This window comes from Phyllostomus discolor, chromosome 9, assembly GCF_004126475.2.
Source record: "Phyllostomus discolor isolate MPI-MPIP mPhyDis1 chromosome 9, mPhyDis1.pri.v3, whole genome shotgun sequence".
Lineage (NCBI taxonomy): Eukaryota > Metazoa > Chordata > Mammalia > Chiroptera > Phyllostomidae > Phyllostomus > Phyllostomus discolor.
Window position 1 is genome coordinate 56,692,402 of NC_040911.2, and position 19,724 is coordinate 56,712,125.

General features: G+C 42.4%; 1 protein-coding gene across 1 annotated transcript in view; it reads left to right on the forward strand.

The window, feature by feature from the left end:
* The first annotated feature begins 7,193 nt into the window (after positions 1-7,193).
* The window catches only part of EEFSEC (eukaryotic elongation factor, selenocysteine-tRNA specific), a 340,533-nt gene continuing 328,002 nt past the window's right edge, over positions 7,194-19,724 (forward strand). The window contains 2 exon segments of the mRNA XM_028524131.2: positions 7,194-7,568; positions 7,571-7,637. Coding sequence (XP_028379932.1) covers positions 7,320-7,568; positions 7,571-7,637 — 316 coding nt within the window. The 5' untranslated portion in view covers positions 7,194-7,319.

A 19,724-nucleotide genomic window follows, 5' to 3' on the forward strand; every position in this document is an offset into this window, starting at 1 on the left:
ATAGAACCATACACCATAAAGAGTGAATTCTATTGTTGTAGTTATCCAGGGAAGAGATGATGGCTTGAAGCAAGTGCTAACAGTGCAGGTAGTGATAATTGGTTGCATTCTAATGGTAAAACCAATGGGATTTGTTGATGAATTGAATGTGGGATATAAAAGGAAGAGGGGACTCATGGATTGAATCAGGTTTACTGACTGAGGAACTGGGAGAATGTAGCTCTCATTAACTGTGATGGGAGAAGTTGGTGGAGTGAGGACATTAAGTTTGAGATGTCTGTTAGACATCCAACTTGTACATATGAGCCTGTAGTTAGGAGAGGTCTGGGTAGAGACCTACATTTGAGAGTTGATGTCTCTTAAAACCATGAGACAGGAAAGATCACCAGGGAGTGAGTGTAAAGAGAAGAAGTAAGAACACTGAGCCCTGGGTCCTTCCTGAGTCCACTGTTATGTTTCTGTGTGTATTCTGTGCTGTTTAAGCATATAGATATAAGGGGAGTACCTTTTAAAAAATATTTTATTTATTTTTAGAGAGATGGGGAAGGCAGGGAGGAAGAGAGGGAGTGAAACATCAATGTATGGTTGCCTCTGTGACACCCCATACTGGGGATATGGCCTGCAACCCAGGCATGTGCCCTGACTGGGAATCAAACCAGTGATGCTTTGGTTCACAGGCCTGCACTCAAACCACTGAGCTATACCAGCCAGGGTCAGGTAGTATGTAGAAATGTAAATATGCTCTACATACACATGTACACCTTACTTATTTTTCAGTTACTAATATATCTTGGATATCATTCACAAGCAGTATATAAATTTTCTTTGTTTTTTTTTTGGTGGGGGGGAGCTACATGATATTCCAGTGTATTGACATAGTGTAATCTTTCTCTTGATATGTTTAAATTTTTTTTATGATGGAACATTTCAAACATATAGAAAAAGTAGGCAGAAATATAACAAACCTTCAAACCTATCACTCAACTTTGACAATGGTCATCTCATGGCCAGTTTTGTTTCATATAGAGAGCCACACACTTCTCTTCTTTCAAGTTATTGTTTCTTGGTAACTTGTTATTTTTGATATGATTCCAAAGTTACCATAAAGTCTCTTTTTCAGGACACTTAAGTTATTTACAATATTTCCTTACTATAAATAATATAGTTAAGAAATACTAGAACATGCCTTTTTCACAAAGACCACAATTCCCGGGGCCCAAAAGGACAAAGGGCTGGTGGCCAAAATGCTTTCAGAGCAATCCCCTTGAGGAGTGGTTCCAAAATATTGAAGACAAATCTCAGCATTGCTGAGGTTCTTTTTTTCTGGGAAGCCTCTTGGCCTTGGCCTTTACGATTCTGACACCAATTTCTGTGCATAGGTTTTCTAATACCACCGAGCAATTCTTTCATAACAGCTGGGTGTCATAAGATTCAACTCAATTCTGACAGTGTCTCCCTGGAGAGAGCATCAGGTCCCACAAGCTAAGGACTCAATGCCACACAACTCCCCTCTGCTAATTCATCAATCATAAGTCCAGGTTATCAGCTGTGCTTATGACCCACTGGCTACAGAATGGAGGTTCCCATGACTTCCTCCTCAGGTTCAATTAATTTGCTAGACTGGCTCACAGAACTCAAATAAACATTTTACTTACTAGATGTTATAAAGGATATAATTCAGGTTCACCCAGATGGAAGAGATGTATAGGGCAAGGTATAGGGAAAGGGTTCAAAGCTTCCATGGTCTCAATAAGTATGCCAGTATTTCCCTAATCTCAATGTGCTCACCAAGCCTACAGCTCTCTGAACCCTGTCCTTTTGGGTTTTTATGGAGGTTTCATTACAAAGGCACAGTTGATTAGATCATTGGCCACTGATTCGACCTTCAGCCCCTCCTCATCTCCTGGAGGACGGAAGGGTGGGACCGAAAGTTTCAATACTTGAACCACATGGTTAGTTCTCCTGGCAAAAAGCCCCCCTATTTAGGTAGTTTCAGAAAGTCTTCATCAAAATAAAAAGCTTCTACATGGCTAAAGAAAACATCAGCAAAATGAAAAGGGAACCAACCGTATGGGAAAGTTTGCAAATGATACATCAGACAAGGGTTTGATCTCCAAAATATATAAAGAACTGACACAACTCCATTCCAGGAAGACAAACAACCCAATTAAAAAATGGGCAAAGGACCTGAACAGACACTTCTCCAAGGAGGACATACAGAGGGCCCGGAGACCTATGAAAGGATGCTCAGCATCACTAGTGATCAGAGAGATGCAAATTAAAACCACAATGAGATACCACTTCACACTGGTCAGAATGGCCATCTTAAACAAATCAACAAACAACAAGTGTTGGAGAGGATGAGGAGAAAAGGGAACCTAATACACTATTGTTGGTAATGCAGACTGGTGCAGCTACTGTGGCAAACAGTATGGAATTTCCTCAGAAAACTAAAAATGGAACTGATTTTTGACATGGCAATACCACTGCTGGGATTATACCCTGAGAATCCTGAAACACAAGTTCAAAAGAACCTATGCACCCCAATGTTCATAGCAGCACAATTTACAATAGCCAAGTGTTGGAAGCAACCTAAGTACCCACCAGTAAATGAGCAGATTAGAAACTATGGTACATTTACATGATGGAATACTATGCAGCAGAAAGAAAGAAAGAAAGAAAGAAGGAGATCCTAAACTTCATGACAGCATGGATGGACCTAGAGGTCATGATGAAGGGAAAATGGAGTTAACTGTACTTGAAAAAAAAAAAAAACAAAAACAAAGAGGACCCCCCCCCCCAAAGTTTCATTAACATGACAAAAGACATCTTTACTGCTTTCCTCACAAGAAAAAGACCAAGGGTTTTTGGAACTCTGTGCCAGAAACAGGGATGAAGACCAAATGTGTGTGTGTGTGTGTGTGTGTGTGTGTGTGTATTTTAAATAAAGTACAACATTACAGCCTCTGACATGCCCTTCAGAGCTTCTGCCTTTGATGGTCTAGAACACAGGTGGCAAACACAGGTCCCACAGGCTGAATCTGGCCCTCCACCTTGTTTTATCTGGCCCAGCACCTTGTTTCTACCTGGTGGCAGGGTGAGCTCCTTGTCTCTAGTTAAGGAGTAGTTACATTTATACAGCCCTAAAATTACATTCAGCCCTTTGAAAGCAACCACAAGGCTGTTGTGGCTCCCCAGTGAAAATGAGCTTGACACCCTGGATCTAGAAGGCTACACTGTCAGGCTAAAATCACACCAGCAAAGACATTTTCAGAGTAAGGTTTTCTTGCAGTTTCTCCTCCCATCTGACCACCATGCCGCGTGGCCCAGTTTTTTGCTGCTTGGGTTCTCCTCACCATTCCCTCTCTCCTGCACATTCTTTCCTCAGTTTCCCTCAGTTCTGTGCCTGGCTAGACCTTCTCATTATGTCCTTGTCAGCTCAAATGCCTCTTTGTTGATGAGTGTGCTCCCCTCCACCAGTCATTTTCAAACCCTTCATTTCTTTGTCTCAGTCACTGTTGTACCCTGGCAAGAAGCATATCTGCCACAGAGCAGTTACTCAATTAATATTGGTTGGCTGATTGAGTAAATGAAGGAATGAATGTCTAAAGGTGTGAACGGGGATAATCCCAGATACTCCCTTCTCCCTCATTGCACCTCCAATTCATCACCAAGTCCAGTCAGTGGGAAATATTCTTCAAAGGTACACAGTGCCTCCTATTACCTATTCACTAAGCCTTCCTCAAAAAAGGTCTAGCCCTGATGGGGTGACTCAGTTGGTTAGAGCCATCATTTCTTACACCAAAATGTTGTGGGTTCAATTTTTGGTCAGGGCACTTACCTGGCTGTGGGTTCCATCCCTGGTTGGGCTGTGTATAGGAGGCAAGCAATCGATGTTTCTCACATCAACATCTTTCTAAGTCAACAAACATAATTCCAGGTGAAGATTAAAAAAAAAGGTCTACTGCTTTTACCACTAAATTTTTAAAAATGGAAGACATGTTTTTATTGTTTCCTATTTGCAAGATGGGGAAATGGAGACACAAGGGTGGGGGGAGGCTGCCCATGGCACAGAAGCCTCAGCATCTTCCAGTTCCATCCAATTTCTTGCTGCTGTTCAGTTGACTCCAGGGATATAGTCTGAATCTGGCTGAATTTCAGACAACCCCAGAGCTTCCATCTCCTTGACCCTTTAGATACAGCATTGGACTCCCTATGGGTCTCATGCTCCAAGCGTCTGGTGGGGTAGGACCAGTCTTGGAGCCATTCTGGAGGGAGGGTCATTAAAGCTGAAGACATAAAGACATAGGTTAATTCCAGTCCCTGCACTGGGAAGCTCTTAGGTATAACAGATCATGTTAACTGCTACTGTAACTGAATAAAATGGAGGTTTGGCTGCTAGGCACAACAAAAGCCAAACTTGTGAGTCAGGTACTGGTGCAAAGGGAAAGAAGTTTTATTCAGGTGCTGCACAATCTTGGGGAATGGTGGACTCCTGCTTAAAAGACCTTCTCATCTTTCTGCCATGAAAAACTCCATCAATGTCCTCAGCAAGGCCAAGACAAAAGCCAGTGTCTCGAGTTCCTGCTCCATTTTAAAGTACAGTTCTTCGGAGCCTGTAGGCAGCTGCTAAGCAGCCTTAGTCCCCATCCAGATAGCTTAGCTTGTTCCTGGTTGCCGTTCATTTCAGGCTCCCTCCTGGAGCCTGAGTGTGGAGCCCACACAACCATGGGCCATACAATCACATGACTAGGACCATATGATCACATGCTCCTGGGGGAGAGAGCACATGAACTTACAGGCAAGTACAACACCAGGTGGGCAGGAGAACATCTTCGTTACCATGAGATTATATTAGTTTGAGCTTGGGATGGACTGGGGGCTCCCCCAAAATGACCAATTAACTTCCTGATCTTTTGCATGCTTTAGGTGGGTCCACCTCCCAACCAATCCCTTTTTTCTCCAGGCTAGACTGACAGGCCTCTTTGGTCTAGTACCTCCTCCTGTGTCATTTTGACTTCTATGGCACATGTGCCTGCTTTCCCCTGGTCACACCCCCAATCTGGTACCAGAGTACGGGGACTTTTTTCTATTCAATTATTTTGCTAGCTTTTGGCATTCTTGGGGCCCTATCCATTGATATTTCTAACTTTCTGCACTCGGTATAAGAGCCTCCCCCTGCTGACATCTTGGCTGATGGGAGGGAGTCCTCCATTCTCCAACTGACTGTTTTATGGTAATGCTACAACCTACAGCCCCAGGTTTCAGTGGCTTAAAGAAAAAAATTATTTGTCACCCCACCACAGACCTATGCAGGTAGGCAGGTGGGGCATGGGATGCAACTTTATGTCCCTCTGCTTCAAAACTTTATGGGAACCCAGATTCCCTCCCTCTAGAGACTCTGCCCTTCTCTGGCCTTTGGAGTTTTCACCATTAAGCCAGCAGATGGGCAAAGAGTATGGAAGATTGCCCAACAAATGCCTGGAGGTAGCCAATATCATTTCTGCCCAGTTTCCATGGGTCAGAATGCAGTTAATGGCCTTGCTAACTGCAAGAGAGTCTGAGACATGCAGTCTAGCTGAATTGCCTGGTGAAAAAGGAAAATGGCTTGGTATACACTAGCGAGATTCTGTCCTTCCCTTGCTCAGGACTTAACTTACAAGTTTTATCCTCTGAGAGGTCTCCCTTGACACATCCTCACCACCAAGTCTGGGCTACTTTTTCCTATCGGCTTCCTTTATGTGATTACATTGACTTGTTTGTTACCTCCTTTAGAGAAGGAGAGCAGAGAATATATCTGGCTTTTTGATGTGCAGTGCTTCTAGTGCAATGCCTAGCACAGAGCTACTCAATATATATTGATTTAATGCCTTTCTCTGGGACAGTTTCCTCTTCTATAAGATGGGAATACCAGCCAGGTAGGACTGTTGTTAGTATTGTGTATATATGTACTTAGCAGCAACTTTTCATCAGTTGAGTGCCATGTGCCTAAAAAACATAAGTGTCCCTTCCCCAAATCTCCCCCTAAAGTCTTCATCTTATGCTGCACAAGCCTCTTGTCAAGTGGCAGCACATGACTCATACCTATCTCAGCATGTGCCCCCCTCATTCCTGTGCTGCATGATGGACTGGATTGTGTCTGCTCATCTCTGGAACACTTCTCCTAATGCAAGGCTTGGACCACAGGAAGCATCAGGGAGCACTTACTGCAGGCTTGACTACATCAGAACATTGCCTGGCTTATCACAGAGGGCAAACTGGCTGCCAGGCAAAATTGAACAAATTTTGTGCTTGGCCACAGTTGTGTTTAAATTAAATCAAAATTAGCTTCTGGCATGCAAAGGTCAGATTTCATATAGAAACACTCTCTTCTCCTGAAAAATGGTAAGATCAGCAACATTAGGCTATTAGTCCTGACTGTTACCAATTGACTGAAGCTGAGTGATGGCTTCTCCCTTTAGACCCAACATGCTGTCCACTTCTTCACAGTCTCTACTGCCCTCTGACATCTCAAACACTGTTAATTTCTCTCCTTTGAGTTATCCACATGGCCAGTGTAGACACTTAAATCTGTTGATGATAACCCTTTTAGTGGTTCTAGACACTTTGAGAATCTAGTAAGATTTATGGACTCTCTCCAGTACATTTGCATAAACAATATTTTAAATAAAATTTGGAGTTTTGTAGCCCATCCTAAGGCAGGCTATAGACTCTGAGGGTGAGAATTCCTGAGTCATTCTCTCCTATGTTCTAACACTCTTTCCTGGGTTTCCCATGGCTGGTTCCTTCTCATCCTTGGAGCCTCAGCTCAAACAGCAACTCTAACAAGCCTATATATTGATTGTAAGGTAGCTGCCCTCCCTTCCCCTGGTGTTCCAGTCCTTTTAAATCTCTGCTTCTATTTTTCCTAGAGGGCTTTTCACTCTCTGAACCAGTCTGGTGCAGTCATTAGTTCACCTATTTGTTTATGACCTTTACCACTCCCAATGCAATGAATAGTGCCTGATAGCTTGTTGAGGAGAATAGGGTGAATGGCAGGATGGATGGATGGGATTCCCCAACCTCGGGCTCCTCCAAGCTTCAGATAGGCGGAGCCAGGTAACAGCAGCCCTGTAGTCGGTGCCCTCTGCGGAGTCTGTCCCTGGGACACCCACCTCCTGCGTGTGTCTGGTGGTGCCTGCAGGTGCCTGGAAGGCGGAAACTTCGTGGCCGGAACGGGCGTGCCCGGAGCACGGGTGGCAGAGGGGGCAGCTTAATGGGTCGGACCGCACGGCGGCCGCAGGAGGGGCGAACCCGCGGGTGTTCTAGGAGGCTGTGGCATGGCAGGGCGGCGGGTGAACGTGAATGTGGGAGTGCTGGGTCACATCGACAGCGGCAAGACAGCGCTGGCGCGGGCGCTGAGCACCACGGCCTCCACCGCCGCCTTCGACAAGCAGCCGCAGAGCCGCGAGCGTGGCATTACGCTTGACTTGGGTTTCTCGTGCTTCTCGGTGCCGCTACCGGCGCGTCTGCGGTTAGCGATTCCCAGCGCCCGACCTGGCGCTGGAGGCCGGTCGGGATCTCAGCGAGTCGGGAGCTTCAGGTCACGCTGGTCGACTGCCCTGGGCACGCCTCCCTCATCCGGACCATCATTGGCGGTGAGCGCGGGACGGGGCGGGAGTCGGGCTCGCGGTTGCTGCGCGTAGCAGCCCGGCTCTTCTTTCCGTCCGGGAAGGGAGATCACCTTACTTAATAGATAGGGCCACCTGGTCCCCTGAGGCTGACGTGAGTCTTCCAAGTCCCGGCAGCAAGAGAACGGAGGCTTTGGGACTTGAGCTCACGCGCTGTTGACTCAGAAGCTTTTACCTCCCAGCACAACCAAGCAGGAAGGTACTTTCCTTAGAAAAGAAAAGTTACTGTTTTTTTTTTTTTAAATAAAGATGTGTTTGCAATGCACGAACAAATTGAGAAAACTGAAAGACTACAAAAAGGGTGTGGGTGAAGTGTCACAAAAAGATCTCCACTCATCTGTCCGTCAGTCCCCTTGTTCCCATTGGAGTCAACCACTGTTCCAGTCTTGTGTATCATTTCAGAAAAACTCACGTAAAGCCAAGCATATCTGTCTATCTACACCCTCATTATTTTTCTTCCCGCTCTTTTTTTTAAACAAAATGGTAACAACATACACAATATTTTACTGAACTCTAAAGGAAGTTTTATGTCTGTACTTATAAAGCCACATCATTCTTTTTAAAAGTTCTCATAAAGTGCATTGTACACTTGTACCAACATTATCTTAACTATATCTTAATGTTATATATTTCTGCCATTTCTAGTTTTTGCTAATGGTACTTAAGTGAATTTTGGAGGAGAGAAGTCTTTAGTGGGTGTGCTATTATAATCTGTAGGTTAAACTCCTATAACGGAACTGGTGGGGGCAGAGGGCATGTGTATTTTTAGCCATGGGTATTGCCAAAATGCCGTCTTAAGCTGTACCATTTAATTTATTTTTAATTATAGCGGTAGTACACGAATATGTTTTACTTGTGAAGAATGAGAACATTACAAATCAGACAAAAATTCCTTAATTACTCCTCCTGTCTCCATAGAAAGCCACTTAACCTTTGTGGATTACTTTTCCAAACCCATTTTACTACACTTAAATCTCTGGACAGGGCTTTAAAACTTGTTTTTAGAGAAAAATGATAAAATAATACAAGCAAATGACACAAAAGGGCATATTGCTAAAATAGGTCTCCTCACTGCTGACCCGAGTACCTGGTTAAATTCTGTTTTCCATTTCCTTGTGTTTTCTTTCAATGATAGTCTCTATACCTACAAGGACATATGGGATATATGTTGGGTAGATGATTCTTTTTTTATTGAAGATGTATACTCTTCAGTTTCTACAACAGCAGCATCTTCAAAGATAAATTAAAATGATGAAAACAGTGATTTAGACATAGATTTGAAATAAATCAAAGAATTTTGAAAGGTTCCAGGTGGGGAGGAGAATGAGCAGGTGCAGCTGGAGGTGGAGCCAGTGCAGGTTTTCCAGCTGTCACAGTTGCATCATCAGGCATCTTGAAGACCTTATAGAGCATGTCCTTCTCTTGGGTCTCTCTCAACCATCAGGCAGCTGTTTTGCTGGTGCTATAGAACAGGCCAATAGAGGTTGAAGGGTGTGTTTGTAGAGGTATTTTCTCAGGAGGACTGACTGGACCACGTGCTGATCCCAACTTATTTTCTGTGTGGACTCTGATATGAACCCCTGATGGGTTGAACCCCATGGGTTGTGAACCATCATGGGTTGATGATTTTATTGGCCTGGTGGCAAACAGCCTATTAGTCCCTGAGCATGCCAAGTCCGACAATACAGTGATGAGAGTATTAAGTACTTTAATCATTGTTGTCACTTAACTATTCCAAGCTGTAGGCAGTTTGAGATAATTTCCCCATTTTATAGTAGAGGAAATGGAGGCTCGAAGGGAAGAGGGGATCTGCCCAAGGTCACGCTGCCTGAAGGTCTTCTACTACAGCCATATTTCAGTCATCAGATGACTATTAAGGGATATGCGATCTTCTTCACTTTTTTTGCCCTCCCCTTGTAACTGAATTCTGTTTGGTCATATCCAAATACATTTTAAGACATGTACTCTGACCCATTCTAGGTTGGAGGTGGAAGAGACAGGTTAAAAAAAATGAGAATGAAATTCTTGGTGTTTTTTAGTAAATAGCATAGGCAAGTGGTGAAGGATGTACTTTTGGGTCAGAACTGGGCTTGGGGCCAGGCTTTTCCCTTATTGTTTGACCTGTGAACCTAATTCGGACCTTCCAAATATTGGCCAAGAGTAGTAACTATTGGGTTGGCCAAAAAGTCTGTTTAGTTTTTTCTGTAAATAAAAGAAACATTTTTAATTTTCACCAATAACTTTAGTGATTTGGATATTTTGCATATCAGCCATCTCTGCTATTGGCTTCTAATGGATAGAGGCCAGAGGTGCTTGAAACATCTTCCAATGCCTAAGATAGCTCCACAGCAAATAATTATTTGGCCAAAATGTTGGTAGTACCATGAAACCTTAGCAAATCACTTTTGACACGTTTGATCAGTCACAACACCTGCACAAATTGTTTTTTGTGTTACAATTGCGTTTTACTTTCTTGAAATAATAAAGCACATTATGCTGAAAATGTTGTGTGTCTTTCCATCTTCAGTATTAAATGGCCTGCACAAAAATTCACCAGTTTTGATCAGTTTTTTTTTTTTTAATATTTTATTTATTTATTTTTTAGAGAGGGAAGAGAGGAGATAGAGGACAGAGAGAGAAAACATCAATGTGCAGTTGCTAGGGGTTATGGCCTGCAACCCAGGAATGTACCCTGGCTGGAATCGAACCTGGGACACTTTGGTTCCCAGCCCGCGCTCAGTCCACTGAGCTACGCCAGCCAGGGCTATGATCAGTTTTTTTAAATGCACCACTGATATGACAGCTGTCACAACACAATCTAACAATTGTTTTGAATGAAGTTTAAAGACAACTAAGCCCTACTAGAGCCATTGTACAGAAAAAACTAAACACATTTTTTAGCCAACCCAATACAAAGCTCTTTATTGGCCTTGCTTTTCTGGCATGTTTGCCACTTCTTGGACAACCCTATAAGAAGTGTGGTGGTTACCATTTAACAGTTGAGGAAATTGAAATTTAGGGGGCTGCTAATAAGTAACACAGCCTAGATCTGTTTTACTGCAAAGCTAGAGTTTTTCCCTATGCTTCTCCAGGCAACTTTATACTGCTCCCATCCCCTTCTAACTTTTATAGAGAAGCTCTTCATAGGACAAAAAAGGTTTCAGGCACTAGCCTGATCCTGACACTCAATGGTACCAAGAATTCGTCAAGTCCTGGTCTAGAGTATAAAATTGTAGAAAGAAAGAAGAGGACTTTTTTGATATAGGTATGTTGTGGCTTTTTTTACTTTTCTTTCACCTCCTGAGTGAGACTTTCCTTCTTACAGGCATTAAAATGTTGACATGAGCAGACTGGAATGGTGAGACCATGGCTGCTACTCTTTTTCCTAATAGGTCAGATTCCCACCCTCCTTTTTAGGGAAATGAAAAAATAGATATTTTTCTTTTGAGGGGAAGGATATTCGCATTTAGACCCTGCTCTGGCCCAGAGCTGTTGCTACGAATTAATCTCTGCAGCAACCCCGAGTGGTGGGCATGTCGTGGGAGTGTTAGCCCTATTTTCAGATGAGGATACTGAAGCTTGGAAAGTAAAATATGCTTGGCTGGTATTGAACCTAACTCTGCTGCCCGTAACATGGATCTGGTTGATACCTTTAGTTATCCTCATGACCTGTAAACCTATAGATATCTTTGCCTTCTTCAAATCTCTCTTGAGGACAAATCCTGGCTTGTGGCAGCTGGACTACAATTCTGAACTTTGTTCTTCCTCTCCTGGCCACTTGCACTCCTCTCTAATTCATTCCCTACACAGTAGGCGGTGTACCTCCTCTTGCAAATGTTCATCAGATCATGTCAACCTCAGCTTCAAGACTTTTCATTGACTTCTCATTGTGCTTAGAGTAAAATACAGCTTCCTTTATAGCCACAGGAAGAAAGACCTTCTTTATGGTTTGGCCTCTGTCTTCCTCTAAGCCTCATCTCTTCGTCCCCTGACCTTCAGCTACACTGGTCTCAATTCTCCTTATTGAATGTGCTGGTCTTAGCACCTGCTATTCCCTCTGTTTAGTACATCTGCTCCCATTTTTTACGTCTGTTTAAATGTCACCTCAGAGACGCCTACTCTGACTTCTACCTATCTAGTGTCCTACCTCTCTCCCTCTCATACTTTCTCATGTCTGTGTTTTATTTCTGTATAGCCCTTTTCACTCTCGGTACTTTTCTATTTGCTTGTCGATTGTCTCTATTACTCTATGAGAGCAGAGCAGGAACCATATCTGCTTCCTCGTTCAACAGCATATTCTAACTTCTTGGACCAGAGCATGGGGTGTAGTAGGCATTTGGTAAGTTCTCAATGAATGAAGCTATGTATCAACTCCTGGACTAGCTTGTTAATAGTGAGCAGAAAGCAATCAGTATGGGGCCTGGCTTGCAGTAGGTACATAATACATGTTGATTCTTTTCCCTCCCTCTAGGACCTGACAGCAGAACTGGTGAGAGGGGCATTGTTCCATGTTAGAACTATTTTAGGTTAGAGCTAAAATCTATTAGAACTTTTTGCTCATAGGACAAAAGCGGGAATAACTTACTTTGTTGAGGGGAGTATAGGGTATGGTAGGGGAAGAAGAAGAACTTTCTTAGTGGAGAAAATACCTGGGCAAGGCTCTGAGTCTTAAACCTGCTGTCTTTTTGTTTAGAATCAGAAATAACTGCTAGCAGTAGGTGCACCTGAAAATCGCATGATATGTAGGAAGGTGTGCTGTAGATGAAGACAAAAGGGGTTGGGGGGCAGATCCTATAAGTGGTAAGTGTTGGCTTACAGTAGGCCCTTAGTTTAGATTTCTCCTAAGGGTGGTGGGAGGCTTTTAAAGCGGGTTTGTGACATCAGGCCCAAGATTTAGAAAGATGCAAGATCACTGGGCAGCAACTGCTACTGGCAGAAGACACCACAACTGTACCTGGGATAATTTTGACCACTTGCAAAAGTGGTCATATTGCAAAAGTGGTCATTTTGATACATTATTCTCAGTAGAAGGAAATCAGAACTGTTGTCTGAGTTCCTTGATTATATCTCTGAAATTAATATATCTTAAGGCCAGCTCTCTTAGTTCTATTGCTCCCCCCAAATACTTTCATGTACAAAGAGAATTCATTCTTAACTAGAGAAAATTGGGTTTTATTTCCTTGATTCACATGGCCATAGCTAAAACTCCTAAGTGGTGCTGTGGGTAATAGTGACAGCAGTACTTACTATTTATTTCATCCTACCCTCCCTCATGCTTATTTTTTTTTTTTTTCGTTTAACCCTCATAGCAATTCTGTGAGATAAGTAAGACATGATATTCCCATTTTACAGGTGGAAAAGCAGGGGCTCAGAAAGGTCAGGAAACAGTTATAAGTGTTAGAGTTCTGTTTGATCTGACTACACAGCCCTACTCAGGCATTCTCAATATGAATTACAAAGTGTACCTATCCCCTCCTGTCCCCTGTAGTGGTGTTTCAGGGCAGTATTTTTCTGTAATCCATTTTAGGAGATAAATCTTTCAGGGTTAAGACTTCAAAAAGATTCAGTAATGTATGTTTTAAAGACTTGGGTGGGGATAAGGGACTTGGTCCCATCCTTAATCTAGCTCTGGCAGGAAAGAGGAGAGGTGAAAAATGCTGGTATGTTGCTTAGGCAATTTATATCGTCTGGTGGCTGCTAGGATTAACAGTGTATTGTCTCCTGGTCTTTTGTTCTGGTGGTTAATGAATAGCAGTCCTTCTGCCTCCACTCGTAGCCCTGATCTCTTGCCTCCTGTGCCTACCATTTCAGTGGTGCTTCCTTTGTGGCTTGGACCCTCTCAGATTCCCCTGGCCACAGCTGATGAGAGCTGCCAAAACCTTGTAAGTCTAACTCATGGTTGCTCCTTTGGAGGGAATACAGTCAGCAGCCCCTGGGGATTTTTGTCTATGTAGCCCAGGAAAGAACATTCTTTGTTAAAGAAGTTACTTTGCTTTCTCTGTTTTAGCAGCTTTCAGAGCTCTTGGTGCCAATATGGAGAAAGTGCTTGTCCCTTTGTCCTATTTATCAAGGGGTGTGCCTGCAGTCTGTCTGAAATACTCTCTTTGCACCCATTAAACAGGGTTTTTGTGTGTGTTAACAAATATGTGTTTTCGATCAGATTTTTTTAAAAATTGATTTTGAGAGAGAGAGAGAGAGGGAGAGAGAGAGAGAGAGAGGATGTGAATGTATGTTTTAAAGACTTGGGTGGGGATAAGGGACTTGGTCCCATCCTTAATCTAACTCTGGAAGGAAAGAAGAGAGCTGAAAAATGCTGGTATGTTGGTTAGGCAATTTATATCCTCTGGTGGCTGCTAGGATTAACAGTGTATTAACAGAAAGAGGGGGAGAAACATCAATTTGTTTTTCCACTTATTTATGCATTCATTGACTGATTCTTGTATGTGCTCTGACTGGGGATCAAACCTGCAACCTTGGCATATGGGGATGACGCTTTAACCAACCTAGCTACCTGGCCAGGGCCTCAACTAGATTTTTTATACTAACCTTTAAGCATGTGTACATAATGCCTAGAAAGTGCACAGCACAAGCAGCATAACAAACTGGGAACCTGACCACTCAAGGACTTTGGATGTTATTCTAATGCAAAACCAACCAACCAACCTTGTGGGGGGGGGGGGCTCCATGTGCAGAGGCCCCCCACTGCCACGGATGAGAATAAATCTACCAAGATGTGATCTGCTTGGGGAGAATAGGTGGCTGAGATTCTCAAAGGAGAAGGGCCCGGAGCCTGTTCCTCAGTGGGCTTTTATTGGGTTTAATTTGCAGAGAAATACAGGTAAAGCTCATCAATCATTGTTAGGCAGTAAGGATCCAACAATAAATAACATACAAAGAACTATGAGGGCTTATTCTGAGTCAGGGTCAGATAGCTAAAAGGCCATAAAATTGGGGGGAAACAAACTTGTTTTATGTTTAAGTCAGGCAGGGGAAGTAAGGTAGCCAAGAGACTAGGAGACTTCTTGCAGACAGAATGAGGACTCAGGCTATGTCAAAGCCTAAGGGTGAGGGCCTATCACCCCCTTTTTCTATAGCCCCCCAAGTCCTTCCCTGAGGGCCCCGTTGTGACCATGCCTGTCTTAGGTTGTCCCTCCCTTGAGGAATCCCCATCATTGGCTAACCAGTCATCCGCCCAGGGCCAAGCAGGATGAAGTAAAAGGGGGCAGAGGCCGGCACCCCTACCAGGAAGATAAATTTTGTCTCCTTACTGTCTTATGGTCCCAAGGTCTCTTACTCAGCCTTGGCCATGGGGGATTACAGTTTCTAAAACCAGGCAGAGTGGTTCCCAACACAACCTGGTTTTCTTTGTCTCTAGTCTTTTTATGAATCTGCATAGAAGTATATATGTATATTATGGTATTCATATATATTTGTCTTAAAATATTGAGGCATTTAATATTGAATATTTAAAGGCGTAGATATAAATGGAAATGCATCCTTAACTTTAACTTCTTTAGCTCCTAGAATCTGTCAGACCTAAGTTCCTTGAGTCTTTGTGTTCACCTAGGAAAAGCTGCCTTTTATTTTTTCTTCTTTGCTGAAAGATATGCACCATAAAGATCCTGCTCTCCAGTGCTACCTTTTCAATGTTCTCTACTGCCAAAGGAAGCTGAGGCAAATACTGGTGTCTCTTGTGTTAACTTGTTTAAAGCCTCTTTATGTCCAGTACTAAGTTGGCCTCCCTCAGTGCTGAGTGTACTTCTATTCAAATACAACTTTTCCTGTTTTGTCTGCTACTTTATCAGCCTCTGACTCCATCTGATCTCCTTCCATGTTGAAGTGCCTTTAGCTATCTCTAGGTGACTCAAGTTGAGCTGGGTCTGCAGCACTTTTTCCTGGAGTTGAACAGCAGTTGACTTTATTTCAGTTTGGGTGACAATGTGGTAGTAGCACATCAGAGATGCAGCTTTGAGTTTAAATTAGTGCAGAATATTTGAGCAGGAAGCAACAGGAAAGAAAAATGGCAACAGGTAGTCATATTTCATTCTGTTGTACATTTTTTTTCTCATGGGGCTTGCCCTTGAGAACAAAACTTATCAAATGTTAAATCAAAGAATATTTTTGTAGTCATGCTAGGAGTGGAAAATAATGCAAAGACTTTGCCTTCTTGAGGCAGATATTTTTGCTGGAAGGTTATAATCAAAGTCAGAAGGAAATCATAGCCATAGCTTTTGGTAAATCTGTAATCATTTAAAATTAATTGTTTTTAAACCTCTCACTTAGCATCTTCTTTGTTTTCTCTCAGCATTCTTCTTGGGTTTTTCCTTCAAAGTCATCCCATTCAGGTTGAAATAAGATTTGAGGAGACATCCCAAGAAGCAACTCATAAATTAAGCCCTGGGATATATCCTCTCCCCCTCCCCCCCTGCTTTGTAATTCTTTGTTGGCTAGAGCCTTCTTATGACTTGGAGACTGTGCTGAATGAAGATGATAGTATATGTAGCTCTGGTGCTTTGGGTAATCCAGAGGCTTCAGTCCTGGTGAGGTGGAGCCTTGCATTTCTGAGGTGGCCTCAGGGTAGAGTGGGGTGGGGAGCAGAATGAACCCTCATGGGCAGGGCTCCACTTTCACCTCATGCCTCCACTCCTCTGCTGCAAGCTGGCTTCCACTTGCTTTTTGTTTTGTTTTGTTTTGTAATTGTTGTTCAAGCACAGTTGTCTCAGTTTTCACCTCACCATGCCACCCTCACCCCCTGCCCCACCCACCCCTACCTCCCACCCTCAAATTTACCCCCTTTGGCTTTTTTCTGTGTGTCCTTTATGTGTCCTTGATGGACCTTCCCTTATTTTCCCCTATTATCTCTTTCCCCTCTCCTCTCTGGTTACTGTCAGTTTGTTCTTTATTTTAATATCTCTGGTTATATTTTGCTTGCTTGTTTGTTTTGTTGATTTAGGTTATACTTATAGATGAGATCATATGGTATTTTTCTTTCACCGCCTGGCTTATTTCACTTAGCATAATGCTCTCCAGTCCCACTCATGCTTTTATGAAGGGTAGGAGCTCCTTCTTTCCTTTTCTCCTTCATAGTATTCCATCATGTAAATGTGCCATAGTTTTTGATCCTTTCATTTACTGGTGGGCACCTAGGTTGCTTCCAGCACTTGGCTATTGTGAATTGTGCTGCTATGAACACTTAGGTGCATAGGTTTTTTTGAATTGTTGTTTCGAATGTATTCGATTCTTGGGGTATAAATTCCAGCAGTGGTGTTGCCAGGTCAAAAGTCAGTTCCATTTTTAGTTTTCTGAGGAATTCCATACCGTTTCCACAGTGGCCTGCACCAGTCTGCATTCGCACCAATAGTGCTCTAGGTTCCCTTTTTTCTATAACTTCTCCAGCACTTCTTTGTTGATTTGTTTATGATGGCCATTCTGATTAGTGTGAAGTGGTATCTCATTGTGGTTTTAATTTGCATCTTTCTGATGGCTAGTGATGCTGAGTATCTTTTCATATGTCCCTGGCCCTCTGTATGTCCTCCTTGGAGAAGTCTCTATTCAAGTCCTTTACCCGTTTTTTATTTTATATTTCTTTTATTGTATTCTTATTATTTTTTAGTTGCCATTAATAAGAAATTTACTTGTTTAAAAAAAAGTCCAAATATTGGCATGGTCCAGAAAAACTTAACAGGTTTATGTATATTGTTATAAAGTTCAACTGCTTGAAACTTGTTCACTGAAACACCTTGACTTGCATTAATGCTGTATGTCCCCACATTTATATTAAAAAAATTCACACACAAATGAAAATGGAAAAACAGCCAATACCGGATTTCTGTTCCCTGTTTTCCACTTGCAAACATATACTTAGGTACCTTTTTGACCCCATGAGAAAAATGTGTCTAATGTTCAGAACTACCAATAACAGGAAGAAGATTATGTTCCAGTTAAAGGTGAGATTGTATGGTATTTGTCTCTCACCGCCTGGCTTATTTCACTCAGCATAATGCTCTCCAGTTCCATCCATGCTGTCACAAAGGGTAGGAGCTCCTTCTTCCTTTCTGCTGCCTAGTATTCCATTGTGTAAATGTGCCATAGTTTTTTTGACCCACTCATTTGCTGATGGGCACTTAGGTTGCTTCCAGCACTTGGCTATTGTAATATAACCAGTCACTGAAATTAAGAACAATCTAACAATATCCAGAGGGGAGAGGGAGGGACAGTGGGGGAGAAGGATTTTCAGGAACTACTATAAAAGACATATGGACAAAACCAAGGGAGGGGGGTGGAAGCAAGGGAGGGAGGTGGGTTTGGATGGGGTGGGGCAGGAGATGTGGGGAGAAAATGCAGACAACTGTAATTGAACAACAATAAATAATTTAAAAAGAAAAAAAAATAACAGGAAGAAGAATTTTTTTTTAAGAATGAACGTGTTTCCCATCATAGTGGATTCTTATGTACATTTCTTATGGTGCAGTGTGATAGCTGGATGTCTTTTGGCATAATTGTTACATGTTTGGCATGGATAGCACAGAGGTTGGTGTCTTTAAAAAGGCCAACAAGATAGGCTTCACTTGCCTCCTGCAAAGCACCGATAGCTTCACTCTGGAAGTGCAGATCTGTTTTGAAGTCCTGAGCAATTTCTTGAACCGGTTGTGGAAGGGAAGTTTGCAAATCAGAAGTTTAGTCGACTTCTGATAATGTCTAACTTCATGAAGTGCAACAGTACCAGGCCCGTAACGATGAGGTTTCTTTACCACTCCAGTAGCAGGGGCACTCTTGTGAGCAGCTTTGGTAGCCAGTTTCTTCCTTGGTGCTTTACCACCAGTTGATTTGTGGGCAGTCTGCTTTGTATGAGGCATGGTATAGGAACCTCTTTACTTACCCCTTCTCCTTCAGCTGGAGCTAGGTGAGCTGGAGGAGGTGTTGGCATTAGAGACCAACAGGGGCTGTGAACACTTGCCCATTTTTAAATTGGGTTGTTTATCTTCCTGGGGTGGAGTTGTGTGACTTCTTTATATATTTTGGAGATCAAACCCTTGTCTGAGGTGTCATTTGCAAATATACTTTCCCATACAGTTGGTTCCCTTTCATTTTGCTGATATTTTCTTCAGCCGTGCAGAAGTATTTTATTTTGATGATGTTCCATTTGTTTATTCTTTCCTTTATTACCCTTGCTCTAGGGGATATATCACTGAAAGTATTGCCGTGTGAAAAATGGCTGAGGTTTTCCTGCCTTGTTTAGGAGTCCTCTAGGACTTATATGGTGTCACAACTTATGTGTAAGTCTTTTATCCATCTTGAATTTATTTTTGTATATGGTGTAATTTGGTGATTGAGTTTCACATTCTTGCATGTAGCTGTCCAGATATTACAAAATCATTTGTTGAAGATGCTATTTGTACTCCATTTTATGCTTCTTCCCCCTTTGTCAAATATTAATTGACCATAGGGACTTGGGTTTATTTCTGGGCTCTCTGTTCTGTTCCATTGCTCTATGTGTCTGTTCTTATGCCAGTACCAGGCTGTTTTGATTACAATGGCCTTGTAATATAGTTTGATATCAGGTATTACGATCCCTCCTACTTTGTTCTTCTTTTCTCAAAATTGCCATGGCTATTCAGGGTTGTTTACAGTTCCATATAAATTTTTGAAATGTTTGTTCTGTATCTGTTCAATATGTCATTGGTATTTTAATAGGGATTGTGTTAAATCTATAAATTGCTTTGGGTAATATGGACATTTAAATGATGTTAATTCTTGTATTCCATGAACACAGTGTATGCTTTTATTTATTTGTGTCTTCCTTACTTTCTTTCTTCAGTGTTGTGTAGTTTTCTGAGTACAGGTCTTTCACCTTCTTGCTAAGGTTTATTCCTAGGTACATTATTTTTCTTGTTGCTATAGCAAGTGGGGTTTTTTTCCTGATTTCTGATTCTGAGTTGGTGTACAAAAATGCCTTCAATTTCTGAATATTGACTTTGAATCCTGCTGTTTTGCCAAATTCACTTATTAGGTTGACCTGTGTTTTGGTGTAGTCTGTAGGATTTTCTGTGTAGA